This window comes from Calliopsis andreniformis, chromosome 9 (assembly GCF_051401765.1).
Source record: "Calliopsis andreniformis isolate RMS-2024a chromosome 9, iyCalAndr_principal, whole genome shotgun sequence".
NCBI lineage: Eukaryota > Metazoa > Arthropoda > Insecta > Hymenoptera > Andrenidae > Calliopsis > Calliopsis andreniformis.
In genome coordinates, this window is record NC_135070.1 from 20,068,013 (window position 1) to 20,090,771 (window position 22,759).

At 46.6% G+C, this 22,759-nt stretch overlaps 1 protein-coding gene across 1 annotated transcript in view; it reads right to left on the bottom strand.

The window, feature by feature from the left end:
• Positions 1–5,449: 5,449 nt before the first annotated feature.
• Positions 5,450–22,759, bottom strand: part of LOC143182840 (uncharacterized) — a 51,938-nt gene continuing 34,628 nt past the window's right edge. The window contains exons 4-7 of the mRNA XM_076384120.1: positions 13,903–14,091; positions 7,156–7,345; positions 6,598–6,890; positions 5,450–6,519 (exon numbers count right to left, since the gene is read on the bottom strand). Of these exons, the coding sequence (XP_076240235.1) occupies positions 5,977–6,519; positions 6,598–6,890; positions 7,156–7,345; positions 13,903–14,091 (1,215 nt within the window). The 3' untranslated portion in view covers positions 5,450–5,976. The remainder of the gene's footprint in view (positions 6,520–6,597; positions 6,891–7,155; positions 7,346–13,902; positions 14,092–22,759) is intronic.

A 22,759-nucleotide genomic window follows, 5' to 3' on the forward strand; every position in this document is an offset into this window, starting at 1 on the left:
TGCTTCCTTCTCGCTCCCACTGTCGTTCACCCTTAACCTCCTCTTCAGCCCCGGCTCTCTCTCGTCACCCACGCGTAGATATCACGCTACCCGCCCTTCGCCACCCCCTTTTTCCCTTCTATTTTCCTATCTCCGCCGGTGCGCGTTTCCTTCCATCCTCGTCCACCGCGACTCGCAACCCCGCGCTCTGTCCTCCTTCGCAACGGCGGCGAGGACACGAGCGGGCGCGATTAAATCCGCGTTAATCGCCGCCGCCCGATAATTCGATTCCACGGGTAAAAATAATTGGCCAAGAGCGCGGTGGACGCGCGTCGGTGGGCCGTCCCCGTACGCTCCATTCGACGCGGCCGCGTGAAACTTCGCCTAGCGCGAGTTCGTCGCACCGCGCCACGGGGGATCGAGGGGGCGATTTTTCCGCGAGCACACGCCTAGTTGGACGAGGCCGCCGTGCCCCGAACGCCCGATTCTGCTCGGCCGATCATGGTCGGCGTGCCTGTTGCAGCCGCTTCTGCGTTTCATCTGGGGTCAGGGAATTAGCCGAGGAGCTGATTAAAATAAAACCGCTCCAAGAGTCTGTAGATGCGGCTATGCACTGTCGACGGTTTGGCGACGCGATCTGCACGCAGCACCTGCCCGGTTTTTGCAATCGTCTTTAATAAACCCCAATTACGTTCGCCTGCACAGCGTGCGGACCTCTGCTCACGAGCGGAATCTTTCGGGACGTAATTGGGCTTGGCTTGGAAAAATTGTCGGCTGCTTGTGCATCCACGCGATTCTGGAAGCCTTGAAACCTTTGGGGAATGATCTCGCTAATGTTCTCCGTGCTGTCGTTTGCAGGAGATTTGTGCCCCTTTCTCTCCTGCGGATTTCATGCCTGTCGTTGGGCTACTGCTGATTCATGCTTGAATGAGAGTGTATCGTGGTATTTTTTGGGGAGATGTCGATTGCTGGAGTAGCCACTCCATTTTTTGGCTTTGCAGATTTTCAGGAGGGGTCTCTTCCCTAATGTCTGTACTTGGAGTAGATTTCAGGCATTGATGCTTCTTGGGGCTCTGATAATTCAAGGCTGCGTGAGATTGCAGATGATTATTTCTTAAGACATATGTGGATTTTAAGTACTTCCACTCGGTTTTATAGGTTTGATATTGGCAAGGGAAAGACTGCCTATTATTGTTGTATTTTTGTTGAAAGTCGATTTGTTTTCTGCGACAATGCAGGTTAATGAATGTGGAGAATTATATGCAACATTGGATTCTAACGGTGCAAGAATATCAGTAACGCAGACTTCGATGTCTTTGTCAGGTTATAAATAGATTCAAATAAATTCACACAGAAAACTTTTTAGGTCAACCCAGTTATCTCTATATCGAATCCGTATTAGTTAAAAACAGTAATTAAAATGAATATTTAAAACCAAGCTTTACGAAAATATTCTGATAACGAACTGATCCAAGGGCTAAGTGATCTACTTACCGGAATATCTTAAAACGTGCAAGGAAATAAATCTAACATGCACTCGAAATCTCGCATAGAAAGGTAAAGATAGAACAGACCTTTTAAAGTACCTACAGGAATTCTTCAAAAGATAACTCCATTATCATATCTACAAAATTAGTTCAACGTAATAAAGCCTCCGTTAATAAAGCGCCTTTCATGCAACAAAAAAACATTTAGATATCATCAATAGTTGAAAAAATAATTGCGTTAGTTAATAACTGCATTATTATCGTCATTATTGCTGCCTTCATCGAATGTCTGCATTTCGTTCGCGCGATTCCCAGTCCCGTTCGACGTATTAGGGAAATAAAAAAAGCGGGGGGGAGAGCTCGAAATCCCCCGGGTCGATCGCGAAAATACAGAGTCGCCGTTTCGCGGCTCCTCCCATCGCGAGATCGCGAAGGGTTGCCAGCCAGTTTGGCATTGGTGAATCCGGAATAGCGGAAAAATGGTGGGGATATATTAGCGGTTTTTACTATTGATTACCGAATTAAAAACGCGCATGTATAATTCAGCGATATTTCGCGTTCCACTGGATCCGACGTTAGCGCCATCCACGCGCTTCCAACCCCTTCTGTGCCACCCCCATGACCCTTTACCGCAAGAGCTTCGTAGTATTATTCTCTATCGCGCCCTTATTTCTAGATGGCGTGCCTCGCCAATGGTTCGAGGGGTGGTTCAACCCCCTCTTTTGTCGATGGATATAGTTCTCGCGTGTTGGGGGTGTGTACCCTCGGAAAAACGATGGGGAAGTTACTGATCGAGTCGTATTACCGACACGGTTTTATCTTCGGTAGTTAATTGTGGAGAAATCTGAGGAAAATCAATGAAAATAAATTGCCAACGAAAGGGAATCGGAGTTGGTGAAGTGGAAGAAAATGAATAAGTTGGTATCGAGTAGAAAATGAACAGTCGTAGGGGTTTCGAGAATTCATGGGGACTCAGAGCTCGTGTCCAATAGTTTATTTTGCAAAATAAATTGACATATACAATGTGGTACCTTAGCGAAAATGAACGTCCACGCGTCTGTACGAAAAGAGTCGCAGCTATGACAGAGCGCGATGGACAAAGTTGCTTACTTTCGGACTTCGATTCGTTTCGACACAGCCCCCGAAGGAGGGAGCCGGTGGAGCAACAAAGGGAGGATATTTTGGAACTTAGACGAACGCGAAGGAAAACGTAATTCACAATGGAAAGCTCAATATATCGCCTCCAAGCCCAAGTTTATTCAACTGCACTCTCTCTCCCTCTCACCCTTTTGCTTAATCGCTACGATTCGAATTTAATTGATCATATGGAACGGTTGTGTGCCGGGATCCCCCGCTGAAGGGACCCGCTTAATCTTACTTCGACGAGTCTCTACGTGTAATTATCCCTAAAAGTGTCCTTACGTGAACTCGTGATGCGCGACGAGCTAGAATAGCGTTACGTCAAAGAACAGAGAATGGTTTCCTCTTACAAAGTGTAACACAACCTCTCGTCGATCTCGAGACGCTTCCCTCGTACGTGAGATCCCTTTCAAGAGCCTTCCCCTCCCTCCTATCAAGGATTTCCCTAATTCCTACGAGGCAGGCTGTGTTTCGAGCGCCCGAAATCGCCGCGAGGACGATCTAATTTCGGCCGATGGATCGACCGCTACGCAACCAGCTACTTGTGATGAGAATATCTCTAGAAATACGCAAGACACTCGTGTCATATAGAAAATTTACACCTGACCACAGTTAGACCCTCTAATATCGGCTAGCAACAGTCACACGAGAATCGCTAAACCTGAAAACTAGAATTACGCGTTTCTAGCTGCGTGAAAAGCGGGACTGGAACGTAGGGATGACTGAAATGAATATCGACGTCTGTGGATCGAGTGTACGACTAGATTCTTAAGGTGGTTACTTAAATCCTAGATGCGCTATTATCTATATTATCTTACGACGAATACTTTTCGATGAGTGTGCTGTGGTGATCGCTTTCGGCAGCTTTTGCCTCTATGGTGGTTCTTACGCGACATGTGCAACTTGAAAATAGCATCTTGTCGCTTCGTTGTAACCAAGGAATGTTTCAGATTTCCAGCCTGCACAAACTTATGTCCGTGTCTTAAGTTTCTTTAGACTCTGCGTGATCTCGCCAATTTTGCAGGAATTTCGCTTTACCCAAAGAATCGACAAGACTTATTTCCAAAATATGGCCAAATGGCTTTCATTCTCACCAAACTGGCATGTGGCGTGAAGAACGAGGACGCGGAGGAAAGGCCACGGGATCCATGGTCTGAGATATCGCGTCCTCATCCCCTTCGTACCCACACGCAATAGCACCATATCGATAACAACGTTCGCACTATTCAACGGAAGCGTATAAAATCTGAAATATTGGTAACGCAGCATCTGCCCGGAAACGTAATAATTAGAAGATCGTCGAGCACGACCTGCTCGACGCGAGTTCGTCGAGCCGCCCTCGAGAAACCTTAAGGAACTATTTTGGCACTAGAATCCACTTCGTAGCGTTATTAAACTTTTAAGCCGCCTCGAGTCGCGGATCTCGCGCTGTAATTACATCTGTTTCATTACGATTACTGTACGATAATCTAGGATCTGTTTACTGGTTCTGATTACCTGGAAGTTAAATCGTGGATCGAGCTGCTAGAACGATCGGTGACCCTCGAGACTCGAACCACGGCTCGGGTATCGAGGACCACCCTCGACGTCTTATATCTACCGGTGTTGGACACTTATATAGCGTTTTACGATGCTTAATTATCTGCTATTCCGTAGCTAAATTCTTGGGACAATAGAAAATTCTTAGTAAATCTGGTTCGTTTGTAAACCCGCTTCGATCGAGCGGCACCTGGCGCTATGGTTCCTAGAATCGCTTACAAAATTTGACATACGGATCTCGTCACGTATGCACATCGATGCTCCAACATACACGCTAAAAAGATTACAGATTCGCTCGAAGGCTCTTTCAATTGACCCTTCAGTCGAGCCAACTCTTTCGATGAATCCTTCTGGAAAAGTGTGCTTTCTCGTCTCAAATATCTTACGACAAAATTGTCTTACAAAACTCTTAGCGAAAGTTCCATCAGAGAAGGAGAAGACAAAAGATGCAACAAACAGCATCCGATTTATATAAGTACCATCAGTTTTGAAACATCTTGGTTGCATCTCTTGCATGAATGCGGGCTTTAGCAAATTTCAAGTGCAAATTACTCAGGTCATTGGCGACCGGGACGGCTTTGTCTCCAACAGTTTAAAAAGTACAAAGAATCTCCCATTTTCCAAAAGTGTCATGGCCAAAATCTGAAACTAGAGTAACTATCTTTAAAGCCACTTCTTTCTCATTATCTGTCCCTTTTTTTCTTCGTAAGATACTTTATCATCTAAATAATTCTTCAAAGTCCTCCACATCCTCATTCCAAAATGTCCATAACCAAGCAATCGCGTTTCCCATAACTTGCCCTTAATTCCCCACTTTCTATCCCCTTTTCTGTCTTACAAAAACGGTCTCCTGATGCTCGTTTCGCAGAACAGGGTTCCACATACACCAATTTGGCCCCTCTACTGTTCAGCTAACCAACTCCACGCGATTTCTTTGTCGCCATCTGTGTTCCGGCTCCCAAACAACCCCCACACTCTTTTTATATCGCGAAACAGAGGCCACACGGCATCAACCCCTTTCGTCGAACAATCGTGTTTCATCTCGCCACGGAATCCGCAACAACCCGCCGAGTTCGTTAGTCGACGATTGTTCTCCGCGGTTCGTGTAACCTCGCTTTGCTGAGTTTAGTCAGCGAACCAGCTAGCTGAAACACTGGAGGAGGAGGAGTCGTAAAGGGAGAGGGGAGCGCGGGAACTGGAGGTGAGTTAAGGGCTGGGAACCGCGGAGAGTCATTAGGATATATTGTCAATTCTGAGCGCTTTGAGGTTCTCCCCAACAACGAGCTACGAAGCTCGGCTTCCTCTAGATCCGTTCAATTTGTCCTGGCCACTACCACCTTCCATTGCTCGCTTCGATTTGCCCCGATTACTCCTCCCAGATGGCTTTATCATAGGCAAACCCCTCCACTTCTTATCCCCCCCATTTTGCGTGAGAGTTCTTCGAGCGATAGTGTCACAACGACGATGGGACAGCCTGTGAATTCAGCTGCTTCCCTGGTCGTCGTTACTGAAAAGCTTCAGCTGGAACTTTCGGGGTTGCTGATGAGATATCTACAATGAGTGTCGACTGTTCGTTAAGTAAAAACTGTTTCCAATAAGAATGGAGGTGACTCCCAACTAAGGACCGCTTCCAAAGCGACCCTCGGTTACGTCTATTTTGATTTGGCTCCGTTCAGAGGAGATACTCTTCACTGAACTTTTAGACTTCCATGGAAAATCGCCGCTGCGAGGTATATAGAGTCCTCCAAAGGGCGCCTCTCGATGTTTAAGACTCAATCATTCGATGTTCTTCGACCTGAGACGGATCACTGTCGACGACGGACCGTCTCGATTAACTTTCCTTCTCCTCGATGGGGCTCACTTCGTTCTGAAGCAGCTCGAACTTCGGACTCAGCCCAGGGATGATGCTCTTGGTGCTGGTCTTGATCTGGCTGTAAATGTCCAGCTTCTTTCGATCCAGCTCCAGCGTCTCCTCGATCAGTCGCGGGGGGATACTTCCGCTGCGCTTGTGGCTCGGCACGAAGGTGCTGCCTTCCGGTTTCTGCTCTTTCGACCTGTCCTCCTTGTGCTCAGGCGTCAGCGTCCCGTTGCCCAGCTTCCGCTGCTGCTCCTGAAAGGTGTCCTCCTGGACGTCGTCTTTCAGCAACGCCCCAGTTATCACTGGTCTGTTAGCCTCCGTTTTGCCAAAGTCGTTGCTCAAAGCCTTCTGCTCCATGATCTCCAGCTTGTTAGGGGTGGCGCCGTTCACCTGGAGGTTGGGATTCGAGCGCACCGTGTCTGTCGAGATGCTGGCGTCCGTCGAATCCTGCTGATCCATCGAGCCACCCGAGCCCTGGGACGCGTCCAGATTGTTCTGCTTCCCTGTCATGGACGGCTGGAAAGAATTGTCCTGGATTGAACAGAGATTCACCGAGATTTGGTTTTCGGGGTAATCCGAGGGGTCGTAACTTACGCTCTCCTCGCTGTCCTTCTCCATGCTCGGCGTTTTCGACACGTTCAGCAACGTCTTCTCAGTGTCTGGCGACTTATCGAATTCCACCCACTTGGAGCCACCTTCTAGCTTCCGGGACAGGGAATCGGACTCGTAACTGCCGCCGTACATCGGGTAACCCAGATGTCCAGCGTCGTACTCCACTTGATTTCCATAACGATAGCTGGGATTAACCGAGCCCTGGCTAGAGATCGAGAGGTCCGACTGCGACAGGCCTGTGTTCGTACTACCGAATAGCCTCGTGTTCTCGAAACCTACGACACAAGGTGGTATCTAGCAAATTGTCTGCTGACGGGGGATCGTTTATCCCTTGAGGCTGTGATAAGGGATTTACGCTGGGCATGGGAAAGAGAATTCTTTAGAGTGACTAAGAACTGTTTCTGCTAAATGTACAGATCTACTATTTTCTCACTGTAAACTTCATGTTATTTCTAGTATTTTTTGAAGCAGGTCACTCGTTCGAAAATTCTTTATACTGTGTAAAATTAAGTATTTTAATTTACTGAAATTCTTATGTACCTGGTGATCGATCCTCCGGTATTTCTTCTCTGTGAACCAGAGCCTGTTGATCAGTGACGCCAGCGGTCACATCGTCAGACGATCCTTTATTACCCTCCGTCTCCTCGTTCTGGTAGCTAGGCTGTACCTCCACAACGAACGAGCATCCGTTATCTTGGTACCTACGATTTTTATTATCCTCCATCGTCACCTGAAACACGGTAACCACCAAGCTTCGTTAGCTCCTTCTCACGATGCCTCCCAGCGAATGGCGACGATTTTATACGATGATAAAAAATGTTTATTAAGCCATAAAGAATCCGCAAAAGAAACATTAATCGACGCCTGTGCTGTTGAATTGTCTATAAAGTGAAAACGGTATAACTTGTATTAATCTTTATTCTTCTTGAATCCCTGTAGGTACTATCAAGTCAATAACAGTTTAAGTTTTATCTCAAATTTCAAATTTTCTATTTTTCCAGCATCAGTTCTACTTCTCGATCCCTACCTAATAACAAGGCAAAGTCACTGGGCGTTCATCTATCTCAGGTGTCAACTCGTACAAGGTACTCATCCATTACAAACAGAAATCAGAACTGGGAGAAGTAATCGTTCGACGAATGATCCTATTGTTGCCACCTTCACAGACAGAAATAATTACAAACCTCAGTTAAAGGGCTACAGCCCTTTCATACACAAGCTTTTTTCTCTATCCACTCAAAATTCTAAAGAAAACAGAGGAAAAGAAGGATCAAAGGACACTAACAGATATTAAGCGAAAACACTCTGTTTCACGCTACCTTTTACAAGCAATCGATGCGAAAATTCGCACAATTGTGCCTGAAGGTTCGACCCAAACGCCAGGAAGTTACAATGCGTTGGGATAGTCAAACATCCGCGTCCCAAGCTGTTGGAGCGCGTTCGATGCACAACAAAGCGCCGCGACGCTTACAGCCGTCGCTTCGAGACTAGGAAATTAATTTCTACTCTATGGATTTCTCAGTCGATGTTTCTAGTTTACCCGTGGCCCGATCCCTCTCCGCTCGGGGGTGTATAAATGCGACCGCGGTGGAAGTTACTCGACTCGACGGACCGCAGAATTAGTTCCCGCTATTGTTCCTCAGCTCTCCTATTCCAACGCATTTCTCTTCGTTTCGCGACATCCACTCTGCGCGAAACGCGTTTCCCTCGCGGCCACGTTGCTCGTTAGCCTAGAACCATGGGAAACCTGTGCGTAAAAGCGTGCTTCTTTTAAAGGACAAGGACTAGAAGCACTGCTAAACTCTTCTCAGTTAACAGGGAGTTATAAATAAATGCTGCGTTGGTGCAGCGACGACAAATCTGACAATTCGTCAGCTGTTGTCGAACGGGGTTGTTCCTGGAAACTGTGTTATTTCTGTTTACGTTGCTCGCCACCACGTCGAGAATGGCCCGCGATCGATACGTTTTACCCACAGCTCTGCATTCGATTCGAAGTCGGGTTAGGGATTCATCTATAAGACCGTTTCATAGAAACAGTTAGAAATACTGCTTTACTGAAAAGATCCTCACAGTTGATAGCAGAGAGTACGACTTTTAATCATATGTGCGACTCATTAACATAAATAGAAGACCGGTAGCATCGAACCGTAACGAGGAACCTTTCAGAGAGCGAATGTCGTCGCAGCTTCCCTGAGGCGTTCTTCGAGGAACTTCCGTAGAAACAGCAGTTCGCCATTCGGTAAAGAGAAGGAATCGAGCCAATAGCATCCCCTCTCTCTTTCTTCCCTCTCCTCGGAGTAGCAAAGAAACGGTAACGATAAGGGGGGACGTCGAGTGGCTTCTATTTCTCGCTTCCTCGTGGAAACTCTATCCCTGAGGCGTTGTATAAGCCGCGAGTCTGCAGTTTTTCACGAGTCGTCGCGAAGTGCCGACTCCATTCGGAAATCGGGCCCTCCGGCCGATCCCTCGATGGATCGAGAAACGAATCGGCCACTGGAGACGGTCCGTAGATTTTTCTATGACACGTGACACGGAAAAGCGTAAAGCGGTAACGAGAGAAAGGGAGGTAAAGGCGGCGAGTATCGGGGCGAAGCGTTTGAGGACGCGGAGAGGGCGTGTCGCGTGAAAAGGAAAATGGGACGACGTCGCCATTCGTTCCACTTTAGGGGTCTCGCTTGAAATCTCAGGTACGGTGGAGGAACTCGGGCGGTCGTGGCCGTTTTCGAAAAGCCAAGTCGCTGGAAACAGCCATAATTCAGGAACTCGCCCGCTTCCGTTTCCGAGTGGCTCACGAACACCAACTCCGACGGTAATTCGCTTCTCGCCGAGTTCCTGACCCACTGCAACTCTAGTCTTACCCTCTGCCTCGCGTCCAGTTCACCGACGATTATTAAAAATTCTAATTTACGAGCCTGCGCGACGACGTGCCGCTGTTTAGCGGGAAATTGGGGCGTGAGAAGGCACGGTTCCACGCTGGGGAATTTCGTCGAGGCTCTCAGTTAAGGATACTGGATGCTCTAACATTTAGCGTGTCTTTCCTTTAATCTAGAGTGACTTAAATCGAGATTGAAAAGTCTGTTAGATGTTGGATATAATTGAATTATTATTTTCTTTGGTGTCCTTATTGAAGTTGGAAAATTAGGTAAAAGTAACTAGGAAACTAAATTCAAATTCTAAAGTTTTGTGTTATCCTCTGATAGTTGGCGTCACGTATTTTAACACACTTTGTATACTTCGAGCATCGGAATATTTAATCGCTAAACGTTCTGCTATTATTCGATGAAAACCTAAGTTCAACATTCTTCGATTTTACTAGAACAATGTACGAGCCATTTAAGGTCGTCGGGTCAGGTGACTCACCCTGTGCTTCGTCGACGGTATTATCGCAATCGGCCGGTGCACGTATAAATATGTTTGCTTATCGGGATCACAGAGGGGGAACGCTTCGTCGAGAGTTTAATCTTCCACGTAATAAATTAATCGATGCATAATAGGGTGCGCGAGATTACTGATCACGCGTTACTGATCCCGGACGCTCTACTAAACGGGTGACGGCGCGATTCCTGTCCCCTTCTGATAGCCATTTATAGTCGACAACCTGACTTGTTAACAACCCTTTACAACCCGAATGTTTTTATAATCTCTAAACGTAATTACGAAATCCGCAACGTTAATTGCTATGTTTGCAGGCTAGATTCAATTAGCGATCCCAGGGAGTGCTCTCGAGGGAAATGTTATTCAAACAGGGTAACTGGAAATATATTTCAATGCGCGATAACAGTAACGTAGCTTTCGAACACAGCCGAAAACTTTAGGTACGATTGCAATTCGCGAAAACGCGCAACGTTACGGGACGATTCGTCGGTGTACGCGGCAATGTGTACGCCGAGAGGTAATTTGTCGAATGCAAAGGTGAAATAGCGCGTCGGCCTCGGCTCGCTGTGCACCGCGAGTCCTCTGGCCCTCTAATATGCATTTGCAATTCTCGACCAAGTCGGTGAAACGAAGCGTTTTCCCCTCGCGAAACAATTTTTGCGATGCACGTTGAAAAAATTGACCCACATCTAGAACGAGCTATTAAAGAGGAAAGAATACGATGTCAATTACCCTCGGCTTTGTTTGAGGATATTTCGACGAGGTTCTACGGTCTTATCGATCTTTTAAACAGGTAGTATTACAATACAATATAAATTTCGTTTGATACCATTTAAAATTGTTGCTCTCGACGATGAAGAGAATATCGAAACCGTAGAGGCAATTTCCCTCTTTTCACTCGGTTCAGCGAGGAAACAACCGATAGGAGGAAACGCCGGCGTTGGATGGCCTTCGAAGCGCACTTCATTCGAAAGAAGGCACTCGTGGCCCCGATAGTGCGAGTGTTTCTCGAATTCTGAGGGTATTCCACGTGACCGAGGGTGAACACCGCGACTTGGCGTCGAGCCAGCTATTACGTCGAGGCATCCCGAGCATCCATCCCTCGCGACCCCTCCCCTACCTTGTCCCCTTCCCGGCTGTTTGCCTCTTAAGCAAGAGAATCGCGCGGTTTTTGCATTCCCTCGTTGAGAGGACAGCGTGCTGAGACGCTTTGCATGGTTCAGCCGTTTACGAAGATAGGACATCATGAATTTGTTTATTTATTCTAGTGGGAATTTTCATGGAATGTAGGCTGCTAGTTCCAGGACTAAGAGAACAAACGTCTTGGAATATATGTCAGTATGCATGAGGCGACGCGTAGTTGTGTGCTAGACTGTCTGACCAGGGCGGGATGTTTCTACTTCGTGCTTACCGCCAGGTCATTTGTATAGAGGCCATTCATCAATAGATATTCTCACCAAAAACATTTATTCTGGCCTACTACCACAGACACGTTGCCAGTCTAGCCAATAGGATTGATTGGATGAAACCTGCAATTGATTCCAACCGTTTCCGAGTGCCCGCGATTAATTGAATGGCGATGAATCTGCGGTACTAGTGCAGGATATTTTTTCCTCGGAATAATCAATGCTAACAGATGGGAATACTAAAGAGGATGCCTCTCAATATGTTGATGTTATAGATAAAGTTGTGAAATATACATCAGTCATGCAGGCGGCTCCAATTTGGTAAATGTAACAGTCTGATTCCAGACAGACCACTTCTACTACTCCAGAAATCACGTCGCCCATAATAAATACTTTTAACTACTGCTACCTACTAATGAAAACGTATAAAGAATGAATAGAGTGAATGAATACATTCAGACGGTCTGACCTAAAAAGTCAGTTTCTACTGCGAGTTGATGGGACCAGAGCCTGAGGGCTCTCGTTGGAACCTGTTCACTCGCAACATCGGTTCACGATCTGGTAACTCGAGATTCTTACGGTGAAAATTGAACGAAGCCACATCGGTTTGTCGGCGATGATTCCCTCGAACAAGTTTCCCTGGACGATAGTACTCTCCTTCTTACTGACGATACCGTATCGCGTTTTATCTTTGCGGAACCAAGTCCGCTTCAACTTCCGCAGTGTATACAAGCAGTCTGAGCCTCGGTAAATTTCTCCCTCTCTTTACCCATCGATTAACAGACTTAGCTTCGGATTTAGATAGTCTTGGATCCACGCCCCTTTGTTGTCGAAACGTGTTTCAGAGTTTGGATGTGTATTCACGTTGACCGAGAGAAAAAAAAAGGAAGGAGAAGAAAAAAAGGAAACTAGATTAACAAGGCGTAAAAAGGTTTGATTATTACAAGTGATATCTAATAAATGCAATAGGGTGAAAACGTGATCTAAAAAGAAAATAGTTGACTTCAACAGCTAAAAGTGGTACGCCAATCCACGGATATTTCCCCTAATCCCCTTCTCTCCTCTAGTGCAATTTCTTAGGAGTATTTTCTTAACCTTGATACAACACCCTCGTAATTTCCTACGTCCAATCTGCGCAGCTCGCAATATTTATTCTTCAAAGCGCCGATTCAATCAAATGCTGACAAGATTCAGGTGAATAGAAGGGATGGGGAAGCGTTAACTCGGAGGATTTCGAAGATCCCCTACAAGATGAGTTTCCATGGATAAGCCTCGACGCGTAAGTAGGACGATAGGCGGAGACGAAATTGCTTGGTAACCTTCGACCTTACGGGGCCGTCCGAGTCCCGATAATTGCGAACCTGTTATCCCTGTCAAAGAGAACCAATGGCTGACCCAGCCCCGCGAATCTACAGACCATGGATCGATTTCACAATGTCCTTGCCGACCCACTCGAACAAAAGGAAATTCTAATCCCCCTTAGACGTCGTTCAGCGCGAAAGAGATGCGCGTCACGCGAAGGTGCTGACCTACATAATCGTGGGAGTTCAGGAGTACCGATTGGAACGATGACAATCGAGCTTGTCGCCACGAGAGCGCGAGAAGAGAAAATTGAATAGTTACAAAATTTATCGTGTGTGAGAGATAGGGTTAATCAGTCGCAGCGAGGAATCGTTTTCTCGTCTCGATTCGTCGATTCGTCGACCTTTCCGCACCTGTTGCGCCCTTATTGTGCCCTAGCACGCCGATTACTCCGACTTGCACGAATGCCACTTGGCGCGACCGCGATAGTTCCGATGCTTTCGTCCTGTGGGCTTCAGCCTGCCGAAAAGAATCGATCGATTTTTAGCCAACGATTGATTCACCGCGAGCAGACGCACCACCAGATAAAATAACAACCTTTGCTGAACTGTTTCAAACGATCGAGTCCGTTTTTCAGTCACTGTACTTCTCAGTCACGTTTGAAATGCTACCCAACGTCGGTCCTCTTTCGCCTCCACGACCAAGCTAATTAACCGCTCTTTTTGCCCCTGCTGCGGCAGGGCTCCATCTTCCAAACGGATTAACCGACATTTCAGTTATTACGCGGCACACGAAACGCTCCCTCCCCACTCGCCCCCTTTTCTACCCTACTATCGCACGGCTCGCTAATGAAGAGCGCTTCCAATTATCGACGAATTCCATTTAATTGGATCCCTCGCGGAAGATGTCCTTTGTCCGTCAACTAAATTCGATTCCTCACCCCCCTTTCGCTGCAGCGTGCAAATAGTTTACGTCCGTCAGGATAACTTCATGATTTAGGTTTTTTGTTGGAGTAACCTGATTAATTACATGGTCTACTATACTAATTAAAGTGAAATTCATTAGTGAATTAATAACATAGTCCAACCTCTTTTGGTATCCCCTCCATTTCATTCAACTATACCTACTTTATCTCACTAGTAAATTCTGGGAGCAGTAGAAGTGACTTTACACAGCCACCTAATTTTATTGAAATTATACTCACTGTTCGCTCCTCTGTCTCTACGATAAGGTGGTTATTCTTCAGGGTGAGAGTGATAATGTTCCCATTGGCGTTCTTGTTGGTGTGATTCGCAGGAGGAGTATACTCCACCGGAGCAGCGCTGGCTACGTTTACTTCCTCCATGACCTCAGTTTCACAGGTGCACCTAGGTCCATCGAGGCCGTTCACCAGCTGAAAACAGAAACAAGAAGGAACTCAGTACCCATTCCGAATGAATTTCCCTCTTCACAACTCTGCACTGCTTCTTAATCAAAAGTTCAAGAACGCATATAATTCTATTGAGAAGCCCAGTTCGCCTCTAAATTTTTCTCCACTCGCTTCCAACGAATTGCAAAGCTCATCGACCCATCGCAAACTAATTACCACAACAAGCCGCCCTCGAAACAGTAACAAAAACGAATTCCCTTGCGCATGAAGCGTTCCAAAACCACCTGACGCGAGTACAGCTAGCTGCAGGGAGTTGCAACTCGTTCAAAATTCTCCCAGCGTAATCTGGTGGGCAGCGAGTTAGAGAGTTCCACAGGCGACTGACTTTTACTGCAGCCGTCCGTCGCGATTAAAACTTTTTAATCTGGAAATTTACAGCGGAGCTGGTCCGCAATGTCGCGAACGATGCCGGTCAACTAATTTGCCTCGAGATTCAGCGCGTCCCGGAAAAATTCACGCGTTTTCTCACGCGGCTACATGACCTCCAGCTGCGCGAGGAGGTTCGATCGCTCGCGCGAGAAGTTCTTGCGAGAAACTGGGTCAACGATACGGGAGATCTTATCCACATCGAGGCAGTAGAAAGATACGTTCGTAACCCTTCTTGATGGATGCACGCGGGCCTCCGCTATCACCAGAGGCCTCGATTCCCAAGGGGAGGCAGCGAATAACGGAATAGCGGGGTTATCCGTCAAGGAAATTGACAGCGAAGCGGAACACGGCTCGGGCCGAACTTCGTTTCCTTGGGGCAACTGCCGAGCCAGAAATTCATTATTCCGTTTCTCGCATAGCTGCGCGCGAATCAACGAGAAAATTCGTCCATGCTCGTTGCATGTACCGAGCAGCTGCGTTCCTTCGTAGTCGATTCAATAACGTCGTGCTCGACGACAGTGCTCGATAATGGGTGACGCGGCAAGTACGACGCCCGATAACACCAGATAGTCGTGGATTGAAATATGAGAAGGCACGCAAGACCGCGTCGTCGCGGAACTGTCCATTATCGACGGATCGGAGGTAACGAGGAGTGCTTATCTTGCCTAATCTGTCTGCAAAGGGCAGATCGTCTTCGTAAGATATCGAGCATGCTTCAAGAACATTTTTTTACGGTATCCTCGAACGTTTTATTATTATTATTAAGGAGTCTAGGCTGATATATACAAAAGGACTACTCCTCTTTTCATTATGATTCCAGCTCTTTGAGTTAAACAATGTTTAAGTAATAGATAAATAGTGCGGAACAGGAGACATAATTTTATTCAATTTATTCATAAAAAGTATCCATTGTGTTGGTATTAATATCAGAAAGAGGAAAGGCAAGCACAAAGAATTATAATGAAATTATTACGGACAGGGAACAGTTATTATGAAGAAGTTAATGGAATTAGTCCTGGCTGTGGAATTGTTTCCCACAATGTCTTTCCCCTGATAAATTCTTACAATCAGGCTACAATTAAACAAGTTACTTCTACAAGGACTTCAGTTCACGTAGCATATTATCACCTTACTGCACAACGCAGTCTAAAAATTACAAACAAGCAACGATGAGTAGAGTGTTGTTTGTTAAGAAGCGTTGTAATGATAAAAAGCAAGTATTTTACGAGTGATATATCCTGTGTACTCAACAGCTCAACAACTTTAAAACTTGCGACACTGTTCTGTACTCCTTCGATCGAAGAGCTGATTGGTTCATTGCCTTTTCCCGATCCCCCATCGCCGATTCAGAAAGGGTAGAAGCATGCCAGGGGGAGGACTCGCTCGAGGGTTCGTTAAAGGGGCGACATCGAGAGGGAAATAATTTCCGGCATCTCGGTCCGCTCTTAACGACTCCTTTATTCCGATTACGAGGCTCGCGAAAGCGGCTAGCGAGCTGAAATTACCGCCCACGGGTTGGTCGATCGTTCTTTGGGAAACAGAAATATTCTCCTTATCGTTCGGTATTTCCAATTCCTCGAGCAGTCGAGCGGCTTCTTCGGAACCGACTCGCCCTGCTACGTCTGTAACTAATGTCGCCCCAGTGCGCCCAGAACGTGCGATATACGTTTCCGCCGTTCCCTGGGATTCTTATCGGTTTCCTTTATCGTGCCTTGCTTCGAGGTTCTCGGTACAGTTTACTGGAATATGGAAAGTCCCAGGGGGTTTGATGGGAACCATTTCCAAGAGTCCTTTCATTCGAATAGGTACTAGGTACTATTTAATAAAAACACTCAGCTCTCCCCTTGCATGAAGAAAGTAGTCCTATGGCACTTGGAAATCGGTCGATTTGTGACTTAAAGAAAGCCTCGGTTGACATATTAAATTCCAAAGAGAGCTCCTCGTATACGAGTTCATTTTTGTTCTCACTCATGATACATGAGATCGATCCCGATCTCTTGACCCCGAAGAGATCGATTTCGAGGATCGAAGGTAGGCAATCCCTCGTTACGGGCAGTGGCTACCTCCCTAATTACACTCTCCTGGAAGCGATGCATCTGCCGGTGGACGTGTACAACTATAAATACATACAAGTTAGCGCCTACGAGCCAGATACGTACTGGTCTCTCTCCTGAAGGAAAGTAGCCAGCAACCGACAATTTACTGGAAATTCTGGCTACGATATTTTTCAACGCGCAGCTTATCGATCGGCTCGCCATTACTGGACCCGCGTTCGCGGGAGAGAACTCGCGAGCTCTCACAGAATTCGGAGAACCCGAGTCGAATGTCTTCGAAAAGGCACGTACCATCTTAATTGCCACCGTGAACCAGGATCGGGGATTAATACGATTAAAGCTGATTATACGTTTCATTTCGACGACGAGGATGCTTCCTGCGATCCTTCGCTTTAATTGCCGGCAAATAGGTATCGATTCACCGTCCAGCTCGCAGAGGGGATAGGGGTTATTCAATTAAAAGGTTACGTATATAGAATGGGGCGCGATGAGGTAAAATGATATTAAATGATATTAAGTCGAGAAATAGCTAGCAGATTTGGCATACTATCGATACATATTACTATTGCACCAAGAGGAATTTCTTTGTCTGCTCTAACACCTACTCTACGCGTAATACAAAAGTTCCTCTCATCGAGTTAGAGCCATCGATACCGTGATTGATGCGATTCGTTAACTCAACAAACGGACAGAAATTTCTATTGACACGGTCCACTCTGAAAATCTTTCGTTTCTGCTCCAATCGCCACCGAATAGCTATCGATTTGCCAACCAGCGAATACATACTGTGCCATGCTGGTACATTCAGCGACATCGGAATTAGATTTAAATCGTAATTATGTAATAGGTGTCGAGCCGTATTAAATAGTAGGTCCCGCGATGCGCCGCAATTGCCAGCCCGATAATAATTAATTGGAAACGCAAGCGAGCGGTACAGAATGTCCTGGAAACGATAAACTTGCGATATATCGATTCCATGCGATTCGACGACGCGATGATGCTGTCGGCTCTTATTATTCGACCATCGAGTCGCTTTAACGGTACGGTTGGTTACATTTTCGCTATCGTATCTCTCCATTCGTAAAACGAGCATAACTGTTAAATGAGCGAAACTAGTCTTGAGAGATCTGCCATTTTGCTGAGATTTTCTATTCTCTTTTTTGCCTCGACAAGCTCCTATACGAGCTCAGTAGTTTTCGAGATAGCATCAGGGCTGAAATACAGCAGGGTATGTTACCCCATAAACTTCACTCCTATATAGAGGCAGCCAAAGATTCTCTTCGCTTAGTATCTCATAGATATACCCCCCATACTCCAAAAGGAGGAAGAACCAAAGATCGTCAAGAGGAGATACGATAGAAGGTCTTACAAGCGTCCCAATACCTTCACCAGCATAGGAGCCGTCGCGACCTCGACAAGAACGATAGAAAAAGCGATAGTCTAAGTCACGCTTGGCTCGACTAGACGCAGGCTAGACGTAGACTTCCTAGACCGGTTGGCCAAGGTTGTCTATTCAGGTGAACTAGCGTACCTGCTTGTCTAGCCGACGTCTGAATCACGAAAGAGTCGGTCCCTTTGACCAGCGGAAAACGGTAACCCGGAAGAGCAGGCTTACGATTACAATTTCAGATCGCGTCCAGGGGCTACAGCTGGCCGGAGCCAAAACGAAACCTAGGCGCTTCTTTGCATAACAAGATCGTTCGACCGTCTAAGTGGGACAGCGAGCGCTTTGGTCCTCGAAGAGGAAGATGGCCAAGAGCGTGCGACTTAGCTGAACGAGAGAACTTTTCGCGAATTTCGAGGGAGATAACGGAGGGAAATGGTCCTTTTGGGTGTTCGTTGGCTATCCTGGGCCAAACGCGCGCAGGTGTGCGTGTGCAGGCGAGCACGCGAATCACCGAACGGACCTCGGCCGTGTGCGTGCACGTACGTGCGTGGCTCTGCGGTTCGAGTGGCTTGTGCCAAAGGGTACTGACCCTGACCCAAGGGGCATTGCTCCTACGGTGTGCGTTTCGCCGTTCCTTTTCTGTTAGATCGCTCGCGCACCGGCGTAGCGACGGCTTAGTAACGATGTCCGAGCATCATCGGGAATCTTTTTTGCATGGATGCTGAACGGTTGGCGGACAGCTAGTCCGCTCGCGGTGAATCCGCTCGAGCGGAGGCCCAACGAGGAAGCGAGCCAACCGCTCTCCTGAGGACGCTCCTCGATTGCCAGCCAGTCGATACTTGGCAAATCTAATTCTTGCCATTGCTTTCGTTATGCGTTAAACATGAATTGGTCCACTATAACGACCAGAAGCATGATAGCTATCAAACTCCAAACCAAATATATTGGGTATACAGGTCGTTAGTGGTGAAACTATGTGATATAAATAGTGTAATAGAAGTATCGATCCCCAGAAATGTCAAAAGTTGTAACAAACACCTAGGATCTAGCAACGAAGCCAGTGTGCTTCTTGCTTCTAATATTACTCCTGTAGGTAGTTATTAATGTAAAATCAATAAGTACTCCTCTGATCGGAACTCCCACTGCTTTCTTCATCCTCCAACTAATCTGTTGTAAGACCTCCAAACTGTTTCCGGAAGAATCTTCGTGAAGAAACATTCACGAAACGTGAATTAATAAGCACGATACCGATGACGCAGCCTAGGAAGTGCCACGAAGAGGCCAGGCAACATCCAATCAGGGATCCTTCTAAACGGCGTATCCGGAAACATCCCGAACTGGTTGTAGCCGGTGTCGTGGTAGAATCGAGGACACGAGGGATCGGTCCTTCGCGATGATCCGTTGCCCATCCCATCTTTGTTAGAATACTCGAACGACGAAGCCGAAAAAAGAGCATAGTCAAGCGATTCGCGTTCCGATTTCTCGGTGGTCGTTCGCCTTCCCCATAAAAGGTTCGGCCTAAGACCACTCCCCGCCCCGCTGGGCCCCCTGGGCCACCTCTTCCACCGCGTCCCGCGGACGTACCATCAAGAAAAGGATACCACGTAGACGAGTTCTGGGGCCAGCCGGTGTCCCATATACCGGGCCTTTCACCTTTGGCGCGAATCGAGTCGAGTCGCGCGAGCCAGAGATCTCTCGGGACCGTGCGATTTTTTGCGGTCCGAGTCTCGCGGAGAAATTGCCGAATGGTCTTGCGGAGAGAGGGGGCCGGAAATCGCGCGGAACTTCTTCTCTCGATTCCATCTTACAGCAGATCCGCTCGCTGTTGCGTTTCCAGGATCCGAGCCTCCGCGATGGTTCCGCGCCGCCTCTGGATTCCGAGGAATCGAAGTCGTTCGAAGCGTTGCACTTCGCCTGCTCGTGATTTCTTTCAATGCCCCCCCTCCGACAGACCACCCAGAGGGTATTTCGTGTTTCATGAGCGTGAGCGCGCCCGCAACGCTCCACGCCGCGACTGTGGTTCGAAGAATGAAAATAGTCGAACCGAGGAATTCGACTGGGTGAATGAAGTCACGCGATAAACATGATCGCGTAGGCTGTAAACAGCGTGCTTTCGAGTATTCAGAAATTCTGCGGTTTCGCGTTACGCAACCGACCGCTCGATCGATCCATCGATCGCCGTCCTCTCTCCTATGGTCGTCAAATTGAGAATGGCAACTTTCAAGAATACTAAATTATATTTTTAGTTATGTTTGAACGTTAACGATTTACGTCGTCTTCTTCATCGTTATTGGACGGTACAAAAGTAGGTCTCTAATGAGAGATGAAATCGCAATTGGTCTGTTTATGATTTAAATTCCAAACTTTAATAGTCGAGTGTTTCGACCGAGGAGCCAGCTGCAACGAGCGACCCGGCTCGCAAAAATAGATTTCTTCAAGAGTGTTCGTTCCAACGACTGAAGTGTCGTCTCAATAGTCTCTGTTTTCGCTCGAAGACTTCGCCAACGGACTATACGTTCGCTCTAATTCGGCCTTGAGTCTAATCCTCGTCATTGACCGCTGGTCACAGACCCCAGCTAACGTCCGTTGCCAATCGTTCACATTCGACTCGGCTAAAAACTGTCGGCCAAGCGAGCTGCTCGAAAACCACGACCAAAAACTTTCAAACTTTCTAATTCCTCTGTCTCATCTCCACTTTCATTAATCAAGCTAATCTTCATGGGCAGAGATTTCGAGAAGATTGCAAATTTAAAATAACCAGAAAGCATCGACGTAGATATTTTGCAAATTCTGTCCTTTAATTTTCAACGATGCCATGAGAGGGAATGCATGGAATCTAGAGTTTTTTAACTCGATTATTCACAAATATGCATTAGTAATAAAGTGCATTCCGGTAAGAGGAAAATGGAAAATTTCTTTCGTAATTGAATCCCAGCTTCCCTCGATCTAACGAAGGAATCCTTCTCGAGGCCAAGTTCCAGCTCGAAGATTCCGCGCGTAACGCAGTGTCTATTCATAGAATAAGTGGTTTACGGGCATGCAGACGCACGCCAAGGTTCCCGATGCTAGTTCAAGGCTAACAGATATCAAACGGAAGTCTGGCCGTCCCCTGCTGTGTTTGGAATACCATTACGAATTAAACAAGGCCCAAAGCGCTCTTCCATTGGACGGGAGCGCGTTAGACGCGTCTTCCTGCCCGTTTTACGTGGTAACATAGGTTAGTGACACTGACGAAGGTCGTGCCTAGCCAGACCAAGCTGAGTCAAGCGTAGTCGAGAGGAATTGAGTCATAGATCGTGACGCGATCTAATGGCGTTTACGCCAGCAGGTTAAAAATATGCACCCAGTCAGTCAGTAATTTTATGGCTGCCCGAGGGAGAGTTGCAGACATTGCAGTTTGCGTGTCTCCTTTAAAATTTCTTGATTGTATTTCGTAAATTCTTTGATCGAATCCTTTGCTAAATTGCTGGTCAAATAATGGAAGAGTTAACAAATTTTCTTTAAATTACTGAAATAGAAAATAACAGTCAAAATTTTTTCAAATTGCTTGATCCATCAAACATTGAATAAACGACGACCATATTAAAGAACTTTTACTGTTTTATTAATGAATTCCTTTCGTAGTTCCACTCTGGTAACCCTCGGAGCAGAATTTTCGTCTGTTTTGGTCAAAGTGGATTAAGTGGAATTTTCCAGTGACTGATCAGGCGAGCTTAGGCGCTAAAGCAAACCGTTTCGAAGATTTCCTCGTCCCACGAGGCCTCGTAGGATTCCTTTTGCACTCTGCCGCGTTCCATCACTGCTACCGATATTAAATACGACTTAAGAAACAACATTTTCGTGGACATCGTGTTCCAATCCTGTTCGAAAGTTCACAGGAAATATTACGATCTCTGAGTCGTTCTATTTTATCGTCCTACATACCGAAGAAAGTATCAAATATTAAGACCTGACCCGCGTGATTTCACGAGAATCGTAAATTCGGTGGCCTAGATTCGACCAATCGCCGCTTAAGTGGCTTAATTTCTCGCGGCGTTTGACGTCCGCCTCGAACAATGAGCGGAGCCCAGGGAAAAATAGATTGACTCACGTTCCTCGTGACTCACTGGCTCCCAACGCTGCAGTTAATACGTTTCGACGAACGATCGAGCATGGAAATAACATAGCATCGTGGTCGTCGATTTGCTCCCGTGACCAAACAGCTCCATTTCGTCGGTTCGTTATCTCGGCTAGAAACGCGTTTCCGTTGTTCGCGGAAACGAGACTCTGATAAAATTCCCTGGAAATGACATGAATTATGAGCTCACGAGGTCACGCGATTAGACGTGGATGCTTAGTCTGCCATCTAGTGTTTACTCTACATCCATGAAAACACTTGACAGAACAACCCTTGGTCCGACCATGAACGGTCATTTTCCCTGAGACACATTATTCTACTTGTGACATGTTCAGGGTCTTTTACCTATGTGTAGGTCAGGGAAATTTAATATTTGGCCATGGTGTATTCTCTTCACTTCTGAAACAGTACTTTTCTGATGGATTGAACATAACTATCGACCCAAGGCACAGGAAACTTTTGTCTCTAATGCCTTTATAGACCTTCTCTAGTCTTTTTCCACTCTCTGACCGTGTCTCAATCCTCAGCGAGTAAAATTTGATAATTAATACGCTATATTACTGGCGCCAACTGTATAATGTACGCATCAATCTCTAAAAAATTCATGTTTTGATGTGAGTCAATAGTTCACTGTACGATCACATGTATCGTAGAAACTTAAATATTCATGTCATATCGAAAACCTGGAGTCGTCGTTCGGTGATG